Raw genomic sequence first — 14,770 nt, forward strand, 5'->3', positions numbered from 1 at the left:
CCCTTAACTGTGACACAGTTTCCGTATTAAGCAAGGTGTGAAATCTGGTAATGTAAGCAATGTGAACACTGCAGTTGCTGCTATGTGCTTGTCCTCTAGAGATTCAATTACAGATAAAATTTCCTGACATCAGATATTTCTGACTTGCAGATACACGTTAACTTTTTCTCAACTGTTTATATCCAAAATTTCTGCTGAAATGTTGCGCACATTTAGATGCATAACCAGTTGGAACACCGAGAAGGCAGCAGAGACTGTATTTTGAGACGCAGAGGATATTCTGTTCATGAACAACCTCAAACGTTGTTCCACGGCGATTTGTGGGGACTACTTCAACATTATTCCCCAACTTCGTGCTGCTGTCACAGCTAAATGGCGCGGAAAGCTCTCGTGAGAAGGAAGAGCTGCGTGATAAGAAATTTCTCCGTGATGAAGATATCATGGAAGTCGAGAAGGAGTGCTCACTGACACAAAACTATCCTGTTTTTGCTGTAATAGTTATCTTAGAGAAAGATGGTGCAGTCGTACGGTGCTCAGAAAGTACGACTTTGCAGAAATTTTGAAAAAAAATTCTCAATAACTAAAGAAGAAAAAAAATTAAGAGCTGCATCAAACCAGTCTCAGGCTTCTACCAGTTTTTCCATTCGTCTGTAAATAATTCGCGGTAGTATTTTGCAGCTGTGACTTATTAAACTGATAGTTCGATAATTTTCACATCTGTCAACACCTGCTTTCTTTGGGATTGGAATTATTATATTCTTCTTGAAGTCTGAGGGTATTTCGCCTGTCTCGTACATCTTGCTCACCAGATGGTAGAGTTTTGTCAGGACTGGCTCTCCCAAGGCCGTCAGTAGTTCTAATGGAATGTTGTCTACTCCCGGGGCCTTGTTTCGACTCAGGTCTTTCAGTGCTCTGTCAATCTCTTCACGCAGTATCGTATCTCCCATTTCATCTTCATCTACATCCTCTTCCATTTCCATAATATTGTCCTCAACTACATCGCCCTTGTATAGACCCTCTATATACTCCTTCCACCTTTCTGCTTTCCACTCTTTGCTTAGAACTGGGTTTCCATCTGAGCTCTTGATATTCATACAAGTGGCTCTCTTTTCTCCAAAGGTCTCTATAATTTTCCTGTAGGCTGTATCTATCTTACCCCTCGTGAGACAAGCCTCTACATCCTTACATTTGTCCTCTAGCCATGCCTGCTTAGCCATTTTGCACTTCCTGTCGATCTCATTTTTGAGACGTTTGTATTCCTTTTTGTCTGCTTCATTTACTGCATTTTTATATTTTCTCCATTCATCAATTAAATTCAATATTTGTTCTGTTACCCAAGGATTTCTACTAGCCCTCGTATTTTTACCTATTTGATCCTTTGCTGCCTTCACTTCTTCATCCCTCAGAGCTACCCATTCGTCTTCTACTGTATTTATTTCCCCCAGTCATGTCAATTGTTCCCTTATGCTCTCCCTGAAACTCTGTACAACCTCTGGTTCTTTCAGTTTATCCAGGTCCCATCTCCTTAAATTCCCACCTTTTTGCAATTTCTTCAGTTTTGATCTACAGTTCATAACCAATAGATTGTGGTCAGAGTCCACATCTGCCCCTGGAAATGTCCGACAATTTAAAACCTGGTTCCTAAATCTCTGTCTTACTATTATATAATCTATCTGATACCTTTTAGTATCTCCAGGATTCTTCCATGTATACAACCTTCTTTGATGATTCTTGAACCAAGTATTAGCTATGATTAAGTTATGCTCTATGCAAAATTCTACCAGACGGCTTCCTCTTTCATTTCTTAGCCCCAATCCATATTCACCTACTATGTTTCCTTCTCTCCCTTTTCCTACTGTCGAATTCCAGTCACCCATGACTATTAAATTTTCGTCTCCCTTCACTACCTGAATAATATCTTTTATCTCTTCATACATTTCTTCAATTTCTTCGTCATCTGCAGAGCTAGTTGGCATATAAACGTGTACTACTGTAGTAGGCATGGGCTTCGTGTCTATCTTGGCCACAATTATGCGGTCACTATGCTGTTTGTAGTAGCTTACCCGCACTCCTATTTTCCTATTCATTATTAAACCTACTCCTACATTACCCCTATTTGATTTTGTATTTATAACCCTGTATTCACCTGACCAGAAATCTTGTTCCTCCTGCCACCGAACTTCACTAATTCCCACTATATCTAACTTTAACCTATCCATTTCCCTTTTTAAATTTTCTAACCTACCTGCCCGATTAAGGGATCTGACATTCCACGCTCCGACCCGTAGAATGCCAGTTTTCTTTCTCCTGATAACGACGTCCTCCTGAGTAGTCCCCGCCCGGAGATCCGAATGGGGGACTATTTTACCTCCGGAATATTTTACCCAAGAGGACGCCATCATCATTTAACCATACAGTAAAGCTGCATGCCTTCGGGAAAAATTACGGCTGTAGTTTCCCCTTGCTTTCAGCCGTTCGCAGTACGACAACAGCAAGGCCGTTTTGGTTAGTGTTACAAGGCCAGATCAGTCAATCATCCAGACTGTTGCCCCTGCAACAACTGAAAAGGCTGCTGCCCTCTTCAGGAACTACACGTTTGTCTGGCCTCTCTACAGATACCCCTCCGTTGTGGTTACACCAACGGTACGGCTATCTGTATCGTTGAGGCACGCAAGCCTCCCCACCAACGGCAAGGTCCATGGTTCATGGGGGTGGGGTTGAATAATAACTTTACGACATTTCGTCATATTAGATACTCAATAGCTCTCTTCAGTTTTTCGAGATTATATATTACAAGTGGCGCCTATAAATAAATTCACGTGCACAAGTACGAACTTCATGTTATCGACGCTTGTGTTTGTGCTGCCAGAGATCACGTGTAAGCGCAGACCGGGAACGGAGTGGCGTAAGTCACGTTCGGCAACATTGCCGTCTGACCCTCCCCCTCCCCCAATCATTCGTCTCACGGACTATAATAATGATTGCTTGTAGCACTTACTTCTGTTCTAGTTCTTATGTTTCTTCTTGTTTGAACCCTGACTTAAAATAAACGCAAATTTTTGGATAACGCTAATTGAGATTAGAATTTGAAATGACGTTGTGAGCAGCAAGTGTAGAAATTGAATAGATAGTTCCCTCCTTCATGCAAAATTCTAGTAGTTGTCCGATCAAGTCATTTGATCTGTGACTCAATTTAAATTGAAAAAAATTACCAAATTAATCTATCACGTAAACAAATTATACCACCTCGAGATACATCCAGAAAATTATTTGAGCATTTGATATTGCATGTACATAACTCGGCTCAGTTCAGTATCTACCTACTCAAGATATTTAAAAACATGAGGTAACTGAATCCTTTGTTTGCAGTTATTTCCTGTAATGAGAGAATATGATTGCAGAACAGAATGCTGAATTTTATTAACGCATTTATTCGACAGAATTTTCATTGAAATCGCACAGATCCACATGTATTCAATATCAGTATAAACAAAATAGGCTTTAACTCTGTATGTGTGTGTGTGTGTGTTTGTGTGTGTGTGTGTGTGTGTGTGTGTGTGTGTGTGTGTGTGTGTCAGCTGTGAACTATGAACTAACCGCCGTTTAGATCAGTGATTGAACGCACTATGTTTGTCCTTCAACATACATAATACATACTAATTAACATACAAAAGTTTATGCATTCACAGTTGGAGTAAGATACAACGTTTCTACAGCTACAGACATGTAATTTTCAATTGCGAGACGGCATTTCTATACTGGTATGTTTTGTTGCGTCCTGCGTTAGTGTTCGTAGTTGATAATGATGTCTTATTCCAAAACTTTCCGGGCACAACGATTGAGAACAGTACAGACAATTAATAACAGTATCATCTTCACAATATTAGATACTACAATCACTGTTTCCTACCAGTAACATTGATTCTAAATTGCTACTGAAATTCGTTACAATTTTCTCTGACACATAGCAATATGTCTGTCAGGCATAAATGACGATGTCCTTGAAAATTGGCGAAGACATCTCGTGGTATACAGATAAGTGAGGTTTACATTATTAATACTTTGTTATGTAATTTATCTTTGGAATCCTCTTGAAAAAATTTATTCGTAATGCAATCTTTAGGACTGCGAACAGGTTCGTTCCGTGAAGAAGTTGACGTCTGAAGGTTGGGTGTATTTCGTGGTTAATGGGTGGAGGGGGCAGGGGGGGGGAATTATTTCTGTCCTATTGCGTTTTACGTTCAAGGGTTACTGAATTGGAAAATGTATAAATCGTTAATTTGTGACATGACTAAAATGTCATAACTAAAAATGTGATTTTTCAGGAGAGCCTTCTAAAGATTTTGAAGTCTAATTGTTTTAGTAGATAGACATTTTAAAATTTTTCCATAGTACATGTTGATAGAAGGAAGTTTCCAAAATAAAGTTGTGTGCAATAATAGCTCAGAAACTTGCTCTGTCTTACCCATGAGTTCTTTCTGTTGCCCTCGGCCGGATTTATGACATCCATGCCACAAATTCCATGCAGAAGTTTTATTTTCAAGAAGGACGTTTTTCTCACCATACAAAATTGTTTTACTTCAAGTTTTGACTATATTAAAATAGGAAAATAATAATTATCTCAACGAAATTTTTTTAATTATTTGGAAAGTGTACTGCGTCACCCTTTAGATACCACAAACTCGTAGGAGGTATACTGTATGAACAGTCTATAACAGCAATGCAATACGTAGGTAAAAACGTCGGACAATGAAGATCAGTCTCATAATGCTACAACAAGTTGTACTGACATAACCTTTCCTACACTTATCAATGTAATCGTCTGTACTAACACAACGACGCCACGTAAGATTTGATATTCAGTTTCTCACGCTATAGATCACATTACATTTTGCTAAGGCATCACTATGCACAATAAGATGGACACAATAAAACTTTTCGTGGTTTAATTGGGTCAGTGGTAGCTGTCTGGATATTAATTGCAACAACGCATCTGACTATCAGGTTTCACTAGGCTCGAAAGATAAGCTATCACCAAAGCTAGTATCGATCACCAGAAAAATACTAAATGCGAGAGTCTACGGGGAGCAGGAAAGATATTTTTAGTTTACTAATAATAAGAACCAATAGTGAAGCTCACTTTGTGTACTCTGACAACACAACTAAACACTTTCTCAACAACTTAGGTACCACAAACGACAGCTTTCGTATAACAGGGTGGTCCATTGATCGTGACAGGGACAAATATCTCACGAGTAAGCTTCAAACGAGAAAACTACAAAGAACGAAATTTGTCTAGCTTGAAGGGGGAAACCAGATGACGCTATGGTTAGCCCACTAGATGGCGCTGCCTTGGGTCAAACGAATATCAACTGCGTTTCTTTAAATAGGAACCCCTATTTTTTATTACATATTCGTGTAGTGCGTAAGGAAATACGAATGTTTTATTTGGATCACTTTTTTCGCTTTGTGATAGATGACGCTGTAATAGTCACAAACATATGGCTCACAATTTTAGACGAACAGTTGGTAACAGGTAGGTTTTTTAAATTAAAATACAGAACATAGGTACGTTTGAACGCTTTATTTCGGTTGTTCCAATGTGATACATGTATCTTTATGAACTTATCATTTCTGGGAACGCATGCTGTTTCAGCGTGATTACCTGTAAATACCACATGAATGCAATAAATGCCCGAAGCATTTAGCAATACGTGTAACGACATTCCTCTCAACAGCGAGTAGTTCGCGTGCCGTAATGTTCGCAGATGCATTGACAATGCGCTGATGCATGTTGTCAGGTGTTGTCGGTGGATCACGATAGCAAATATCCTTCAAATTTCCTCACACAAGCAAATCCGGGGACGTCAGGTCCGGTGAACGTGCGGGCCATGGTATGGTGCTTCGACGACCAATCCACTTGTCATGAAATATGCTATTCAATACCACTTCAACCACGCGTGAGCTATGTGCCGGACATCCATCATGTTGGAAGTACATCGCCATTCTGTCATGCAGTGGAACATCTTGTAATAACATCGGTAGAACATTACGTAGGAAATCAGCATACATTGCACCATTTAGATTGCCATCAATAAAATGGGGACCAATTATCCTTCCTGCCATAACGCCACACCATACATTAACCCGCCAAGGTCGCTGATGTTCCACTTGTCGCAGCCATCGTGGATTTTCCGTTGGCCAATAGTGCATATTATTTAGGTTGGTGAATGACGTTTCGTCGCTAAATACAACGCGTGCAAAAAATCTGTCATCGTTCCGTAATTTCTCTTGTACCCAACAGCTGAACATTCGAAGTCATCATCATGCAATTCCTGATGCACAGAAATATGGTACGGGTGCAATCGATGTTGATGTAGCATTCTCAACAACCACGTTTTTGAGATTCCCGCTTCTCGCGCAATTTGTCTGCTACTGATGTGCGGATTAGCCGCGACAGCAGCTAAAACACCTACTTGGGCATCATCATTTTGCGGGTTAATGTATGGTGTGGCATTATGGCAGGAAGGATAATTGGTCCCCATTTTATTGATGGCAATCTAAGTAGTGCAATGTATGCTGATTTCCTACGTAATGTTCTACCTAACGAAGTATATGTTGAAAACTAACGTCTATTCACGATGCTTATGTGTGTGTGTGTGTGTATGTGTTTTTGGGTTGGGGGGGTGGGTTGGTGGTTATCCAACACTCTACAACTCAGACCACCAGCTCCTCACCCCACCCCATGGTCGTGGTTGACGTTTCACATACGGCCATCTGGTTTCCCCCTTCAAGCTAGACGAGTTTCGTTCTTTGTAGTTTTTTCGTTTGATGCTTATTTCGTGAGATAGTTGGCCCGTTCACTATCAATGGACCAACCTGTATTAAATTACGTGTCTCAGGGTCATTTACATCACTTCGGAACTTTTTAAACGTCTTTATTTGCTTTTCTCCTTCATTCGATGAAGCTTACGATATTCAAATTGTGATCGGTGTGTATTGGAAATACTGTTTCCCCTATACCCTTCACCTGCGATTAAGGCGTTGACCTTGTGTGCAAATGTTGCAGCAGACTCCATATGTCTTTTCCGTCCTTCATATCTTCAGCAGAAACAAAACTTGTTATTTTTCGGGATCGAATGCGGTTTACTGTTTTAACTCTGTTTACAAAAGCTTTCGACGCAACGTATTAATGAGCGTGTTTTTCGGCAGAATTAATAGCCCAATTTCTCAAATTGTAATAGTGGACAATCGGATCATGTGCCCTGCCTTCTTTGTATTTTTCAAACATTTCCTTTTCTGTTAATGAAAACATTGATTTTGGTGGGGTTCTGCTAGATCTTACTGTTTTATTAACTGCATAGTACAATTAAACTTCTTTGTGGTCGCCGATACATATTTTCTAGCAGACTATTATGGTTCTGTTTTAACAAATCTGCATATGCATATATCTTCCTCTACCACTCTGTAGTGGTTGCTGTCAATTCATTTCGTTTGGTTATGTCTGGTGATGATGGTTCATAGTCATCACTTGTGGAATAATCTTCATTAATTGTTGTAGCCCCATAAAGACATCCATCCGCAAAGGTATTCTCATCCTCAACATCTAATGTATCATTTGCAGACAGAGATATATCTCCGAAGAACTTATCGTTAATTAGTTCAAATAGTGAATTCGCAGAAGAAAAGTATTCAATTCTATCGTCGATCGCATTATGATACATTGTTGATTATGCCACATAGTTTCGTAAAATTTCTACGACATGAATTGAATTGATGAGATGCATGCTGGCTGAAAACCAAAAGTTTATAATATTAATGTGAAAGTTTTTAAGTTGACGAATAAATGTACTGAGAGTATGACAGTAACTACACCCCTCATTATACTTGGTACTTCCATGAATGTTTAAGAGCGTGATGACAACTGATCTGGGATATGTAAATACGCACTAGCACGCTTTGGTTAGTCCCTTCCGAATACCATAGTGGTAAATATCTGAATCGACGTTCCATAGCTAAAGGCCCCGTCTCACAATACCATGCTGCACACAGTAAAATGACGTAGTTGCGTGCCACAGTTCAGAACCATATATCTTCATAATACGAAAACCAAGCATTTCCACGACAAGGGGAAACCAGCAACACACAATTAGCCCAGTACCTATGTTTCACCGAAGCATGATTGGTACTTTTTTTTCTTAAATAAAACCGCCTTTCTTGATGTAGTTGTAATTTATTTCTCCCAGACACGTTTCGTCTTTTATTACTCTAAGGCATCTTCACTGGGATCTAAGACAATACAGTGTTGTTTTGATATGTTCTATTTTTAGATTATAAAAGAGTGCACGTCGCGGTTTTTTTAGGTAACTAAGTAATTACTTACAGTCTGTTGACATCTGTGTTTCCTCTCATCTGGTCTGGAGGTCGTACTTCTACTTTATTTCAGACACATAACAACATTTTTACATTCCGAATTTTTTCTTTCACACTGTTCATCATGTTTATCCTTACTTTTGTGGTGCAAATTACTCTCTTGGCACTATTTATAGATATATTTTTAACCTCTGCTTTCAAAGACATAAATAATGTGTGCTTATTATGTGTTTCCTCCTGTTTGGTAAATTTACCTACATGTTGCCAACCTAACGAAGTATATGTTGAAAACTAACGTCTATTCATGATGCTTATGTGTGTGTGTGTGTATGTGTTTTTGGGGTGGGGGGTTGGGTTGGTGGTCATCCAACACTCTACAACTTAGACCACCAGCTCCTCACTCCACCCCATATGCACACTCTCACACTGTCTCACACACACAGAATCTCACAAACACAATCTCTCTCTCTCTCTTTCTCTCTCTCTCTCTCTCTCTCTCTCTCTCTCTCTCTCTCACACACACACACATACACACACACACACACACACACACACACACACACACACACACTCACACACACTGTCTCACACACTCACTCTCTCTCTCTCTCTCTCTCTCTCTCTCTCTCTCTCTCACACACACACACACACACACACACACACACACACGCGCACACACACACACACACACACACACACACACACACACACACACACACACATGCAGATATAAACATAATGGATGTTAATATTCAACATATACTTTGTCAGATTGGCAAGATGTAGGTAAACAGACCAAACAGGAGTAAACACCTAAGGAACTCACAATATTTATGTCTTTGAAAGCACAGTTTTAAAAAAAAGATCAATAACTAGTGCGCACCACAAAAGTAACGATAAACATAGTGAACAATGTGAAAGAAAAAGTTCGGAATGTAAAAATGTGCTTATTTTCGGAAATGAAGTGGTATACGACCTCCAGCCCAGATCAGAGGAAATGCAGATGCCTACAAACTGTAAGTAATTACTTATTTAAATAAAAAACGCGACGTGAATTTTTTATAATCTGAAAATAACATATATAAAAAAAAACTGTATTGTTCTAGAGCCAACTGCAATCCAGAGGGAAGAACTACTTGGCACAAAGATCATGGACCATCTAGTAACGAATGTCTGAAAAATTTTCTCCACGATTTGACACTTGGTACAAGTCTAGAGACATGCGACAGAGTACCAAGAACAGAACTACACTGAAAACGTGCATTATGAAAAAAAGGTTAAGACGTTTGTCGTATCCACCCTTCAGATGTTCCCTTCGGCCTTTTTAATTGTCTTGTAGTCTGCTGTTCGAAGCACGTGGTGCGCGGTGTGAGCAGGCAGTGGAGTGTCAGTCTGGTGGCTGGTGTTGCAGGCGCAGCGTGCTGGAGCTGCACCGGTCGGACGGCCTGGACCGCATGGGGCCCATCAAGTGGTCGCTGGCGCTCTGCGTCCTCGCCGTCTTCCTGCTCGTCTACTTCTCCCTCTGGAAGGGCGTGCGCAGCGCCGGCAAGGTGCGTACTCCTAGCCCCGCCACCCTTCACGCACCGTGGCCTTGGCCCAGACTGTCCTCAGGGCCGCCACAACTTTTTTTTAATCTTATGGGACTTAACTGCTAAGGTCATCAGTCCCTAAGCTTACACTCTTCTTAACCTAAATTATCCTAAGGACAAACACACACACCCATGCCCGAGGGAGGACTCGAACCTCTGCCGGGACCAGCCGCACAGTCCATGACTGCAGCGCCGCTGCTACTATAGTTCAATTCTTTTATCTTGGCGGTTCGCGCATTCCTCCCAGACGCAGGAGATTGCTGCGTTGCCAGTTGTACGCGCCAAGAGAAGCAACGCCATAGTATAATTCGCAAACTTACGTTTAGGGGGGAGCGTTCAGTTTATGAAGTAAAGCCACCACGGCCGCATTAACCCTTTCGCTGCTACAGAGACATGCTCCCCGCATTCCGCGATGTGCGCGATTTTGTCACCATTGCACTGCTCGCCTGTGCAGACACATGGTGTTTCTACTGCTTTGACACACTTTATCACTCGATTTCACAAAAACTATTTGGCCCAAAAATTTGATTTTTACACATTTTCTTAACTGATACCTTCCCCCATAAATGACTTAATTTTGTTACGATGTTCAACGCAGTTATTGTGCAGCATTAGATGTAGTAAACCATTGCACAAAATTTTGAAGAGTTTGCAGAGGTAAAAGTCCATAGCGTATACTTTCCGTATGGTCGATTTAAGTCGCCACTAGAAATTTCAAACAATTACATTCAAACGAATAAAGTTCATGAAGTAAGACACTTCGATGTTGTTTTTAAATAAGGAAAATATTAAGCACCGATCAAGGTTGGAACTCAGATCCTTTCGTGTAGCAGCCATACACTTTAACCATTACGCTACCTTTCTCTGCCTCGTGATGACTGGATGTTGTGTGCTGTCCTTAGGTTAGTTAGATTTAAGTAGTTCTAAGTTCAAGGGGACTGATGACCATAAATGTTAAGTCCCATAGTGCTCAGAGCCATTTGATTACTCTACCGCAGCTCGTCGTTCAATCTGTCTCCCGGTAGACTTTAAAATATCACGCAAAATACCGACAAACACTGTTGGTATGATTATGAATTACTCACGTTTCGTCGAAGTGCAACAGGAAATAAACAATTACCACTGTTCTTTATTGCGAAAAAGCGGTTAGTGGGAATGATACAAACACCTTTCCTTGCTATCGCCTGAATTAGGAGGCTTGTTGCTTGTTTGGTTTAATTAATTAATAGAATATGAAGCAATTGGTATAAATAATGCTTTTTCCAAACTTTCTATAAAATAAAGTCTGCTATCAAGACATTGCTTTTGTTCAATTACTTTATTTATGACTGAATGTTTCTAAAACTGAAGACACTCGTCCGTGCTCTGTACTGCAGTCGAGATCTGGCAACGTCGTTCTCTGTTCATTGGCTGGCTGCGTTTTGTGACGTCAGATGCGCAGAACGAACCTAAACTCGACCGCCGTCATAAATGACGCGCACTGTAATCAGTCCACACAGCTGTTCACACTTGCATCAGTTTACGATGATGTCGCTGTACACTATGAGTTTTCGATTTGTTGCCGCCTTACATGTGGAGCTAATACGGAAGGAAACATACATAAAAGGCGGTAGACATCTGCTTCATAATTTTATTGCCTCATTTCACATTGATTCTTAAGGTTCAAATGGTTCAAATGGCTCTGAGCACTATGGGACTTAACTTCTTAGGTCATCAGTCCGCTAGAACTTAGAACTACTTAAACCTAACTAACCTAAGGACATCACAAACATCCATGCCCGAGGCAGGAGTCCCGCGACCGTAGCGGTCGCGCGGTTCCAGACTGTAGCGCCTAGAACCGCTCGGCCACACCGGCCGGCTGAGTCTTAAGGGACATCCATAAATTACGTAACCTGTCACCAAATCTCATTTAAATGGGGCGAGAGGCAATGAAAATATCAGGTTCTCTTTTTAGAGTATACATTATTGTAATGTCAACATTTTGTTTTATATAATTAATCCTGGCCGCGCGGTATTAACCGAGCGGTCTGAGACGCTACAGTCATGGGCTGTGCGGCTGGTCCCGGCGGAGTTTCGAGTCCTCCCTCGGGCATGGGTGTGTGTATTTGTCCTTAGGATAATTTTTTAAGTTAATTAGTGTGTAAGCTAGCGACTGATGACTTTAGCAGTTAAGTCCCATACGATTTCACACACGTTTGAACATTTTTAATTAATTCTGAAAATAGACAATATTATATTTCCGAACAGTATTTATGATCTCTCTGAACTGAATGCTTTACACATGAGCATGCCCAGGCTTTCCCATGTTGAAACAAGTGCCCCGTAAGTGTCAGACTGCATTCCGGGAGTTCTCTGCTACGCCGGTCAAAATTAGCGTTTGTCAGTCTTTGAGTCATTCGTGATATTCTGCAACGCATAAAAAAACAATGTTATTGTGTTTAAGATGAATTTGTACCAAACTATACAATTCGTATCCTAAGCGGCATGCCGACATGTCGAAACACATGTATTGATCAAGAAGCTGATCGTTTATGGAAGGAAGCTAAGCTGAAATTCACCGACAATAATGTTCTTACTGATCACATAAATCACGAGATAGAAATGCTACGTAATCATACAGTTCAAAGGAAAGTACAAGCAATGTCTATCATCTGAAAATTAAGTAAAGTTTCAGTGACATTTAATGTACGTTGTATACCAAAAAAGGTTAATTTTTTAGAGCTCAGTCAGAAGGGTTAATACTATTTTCGTGCAGCCTTTTCGTCCTTCTATCTTTCTGTCTGTCCGTCCCTCCCTCTGAATACTGCGCAGGGTTGGCATGTATAAATAAAGTATTTTAATCAAGTGTGGAAAACACTGCTTAACACACTTTATAAATAAAACATGTTTCTATACAAGTCTTTAATCAACGTTTAAAACAAATAAAACATTAAATGTCACGTATTTTTAGCCTACTGCAGTGTAAACTTCACGTGAGAGGGAGGTTGTCCCAACAAATATCAGAAAATATCACGAGAGAGGGAAAGGGGGTCCAAATTTTAAAGAAAACCCCCTCACGAAATTAATGGCCATCCCTCTATGATACAGAGCATGGGTGAACAGACTTGCTAGTACCACAGGCCGCAAACCCCGCACTGTGACAATGTAAGCACCAGAATGAAAACAAATTCATAGTTAGGTTTCATCATTTGTTTCACACATATTTACTTAGTTTAGCAAATATAGTTACACAAATGTATTCTCAAAAGAAATAAGAAATAAGTACAAGGCCAAAGCATTTCATTCCTTGAAAGAATAGAAGATGAGCAAAAAAAAAGAAAAAAAGAAAAAAAAAACTACTAAGGATGGGAGGGGGTCAGTCTGTGCGTTCCTGATATAGATAATTGCGAAGGGGGTGAAGTGGGGTTGTTGCATGTCCCCGATAATATTTACTCTGTTAATTCAGCAACGAGGAAAGAAAAACAAATAGGAAATTCTGAAAGAAAATTTTAGTCTACAGAGATGATGATGATGTTTGGTTTGTGGGGCGCTCAACTGCGTGGTTATCAGCGCCCGTACAATTACCCAATCTTTGCTCAGTCCAATTCGCCACTTTCCTGGATGATGATGAAATGATGGGGACAACACAAACACCCAGTCATCTCGAGGCAGGTGAAAATCCCTGACCCCGCCGGGAATCGAACCCGGGACCCCGTGCTCGGGAAGCGAGAACGCTACCGCGAGACCACGAGCGGCGGACTGTCTACAGAGAGGAAATAAAATCTTTTGGGTTTGCCGATGACTCTATAATTCTCACTGGTACGGCAGAGGATTTGGAAAAAAAAAGAGTTAAACGGAATGGACAATGACTTGAAAAGAGGTTGTAACAAAATAGCAACAAAATAAAACACGCTTAGTGGAACGTGTTCTAATGGAAGCAGGTAATGCTGGGAGGATTAGAATAGGAAACGGGACACTAAAAGTAATAGATGAGTTTTGTTATGTGGGCAGAAAAGTAACTGACGTTTGCAGAAGCAGAAAGGTTGAAAAACGTGGATGGCATCAGAAAAAAAAGTTTCTGAAAAACATAAATTTGTTAACATAAAATGTAAGTGTAAGTGTTACGAACTCTTTTTCTGAAGGTACACTGCACAAGAGAATTAAAGAATCACTTTTTTGAAACAGCGTAATTGCCTCCCATTGCGACGCATCAGTTTGAAAGTTTGCTCAAAGGTGCGTACAACGTTCCTCTGTAATAGTGCAAACTCTTAACGTAACCGTCGGGCCGTAGACGCTTCAAACAGCAAGATATCGACACATGCGTAGAAAAGGCCAGAGCTCAGAAGTTCATGTGTGGTGTCAAGTGGGTTAATGATGTCACATTGGCACTAAATTTCCCAAAATTCTGCGCAACGCCTTCTTAGACGTGTCACGTGATGAAAACGTCGGACCACCCTTACACACATTTCACTCCTTCTTTTAACTCCTCTGCGGTGGAGGTCACACCCGCGACACTCAGCGTCTAACTCACAAGCTTTTCTTACGGGTGACCGAGGAAAACATTTGAGGTACATCGCCGCTCAGAACTGACACGAAAAGGCGTCAGGCGTGGCATAAATGGAGTCAATTAATCCACCCCTTTCCCTGAGGCGTTGATTCCTAAACATTTTGCGGTAGAAAACGAGAGTTCGCAGTGCGGTGAGCAACATGAAGGCGTTCTTGACATCGTTTGACTCTGCTGACACCCTCTGACGTTTCAGTTCTTCTTTGAAGATTTATGGCAGTGCATCCCCACTGAACGTGACTCCAGACTTTGGACAGCAGCACGG

The 14,770-nt window shown here is 40.7% G+C and overlaps 1 protein-coding gene across 1 annotated transcript in view; it reads left to right on the plus strand.

Moving 5' to 3' along the window:
* LOC126113047 (sodium-dependent serotonin transporter-like) overlaps nucleotides 1–14,770 on the plus strand; it is a 519,069-nt gene that overhangs the window by 258,317 nt on the left and 245,982 nt on the right. Inside the window, exon 4 of the mRNA XM_049915015.1 lies at nucleotides 9,785–9,923. Within this exon, the coding sequence (XP_049770972.1) occupies nucleotides 9,785–9,923 (139 nt within the window). The remainder of the gene's footprint in view (nucleotides 1–9,784; nucleotides 9,924–14,770) is intronic.

This window comes from Schistocerca cancellata, chromosome 1 (genome assembly GCF_023864275.1).
Source record: "Schistocerca cancellata isolate TAMUIC-IGC-003103 chromosome 1, iqSchCanc2.1, whole genome shotgun sequence".
Lineage (NCBI taxonomy): Eukaryota > Metazoa > Arthropoda > Insecta > Orthoptera > Acrididae > Schistocerca > Schistocerca cancellata.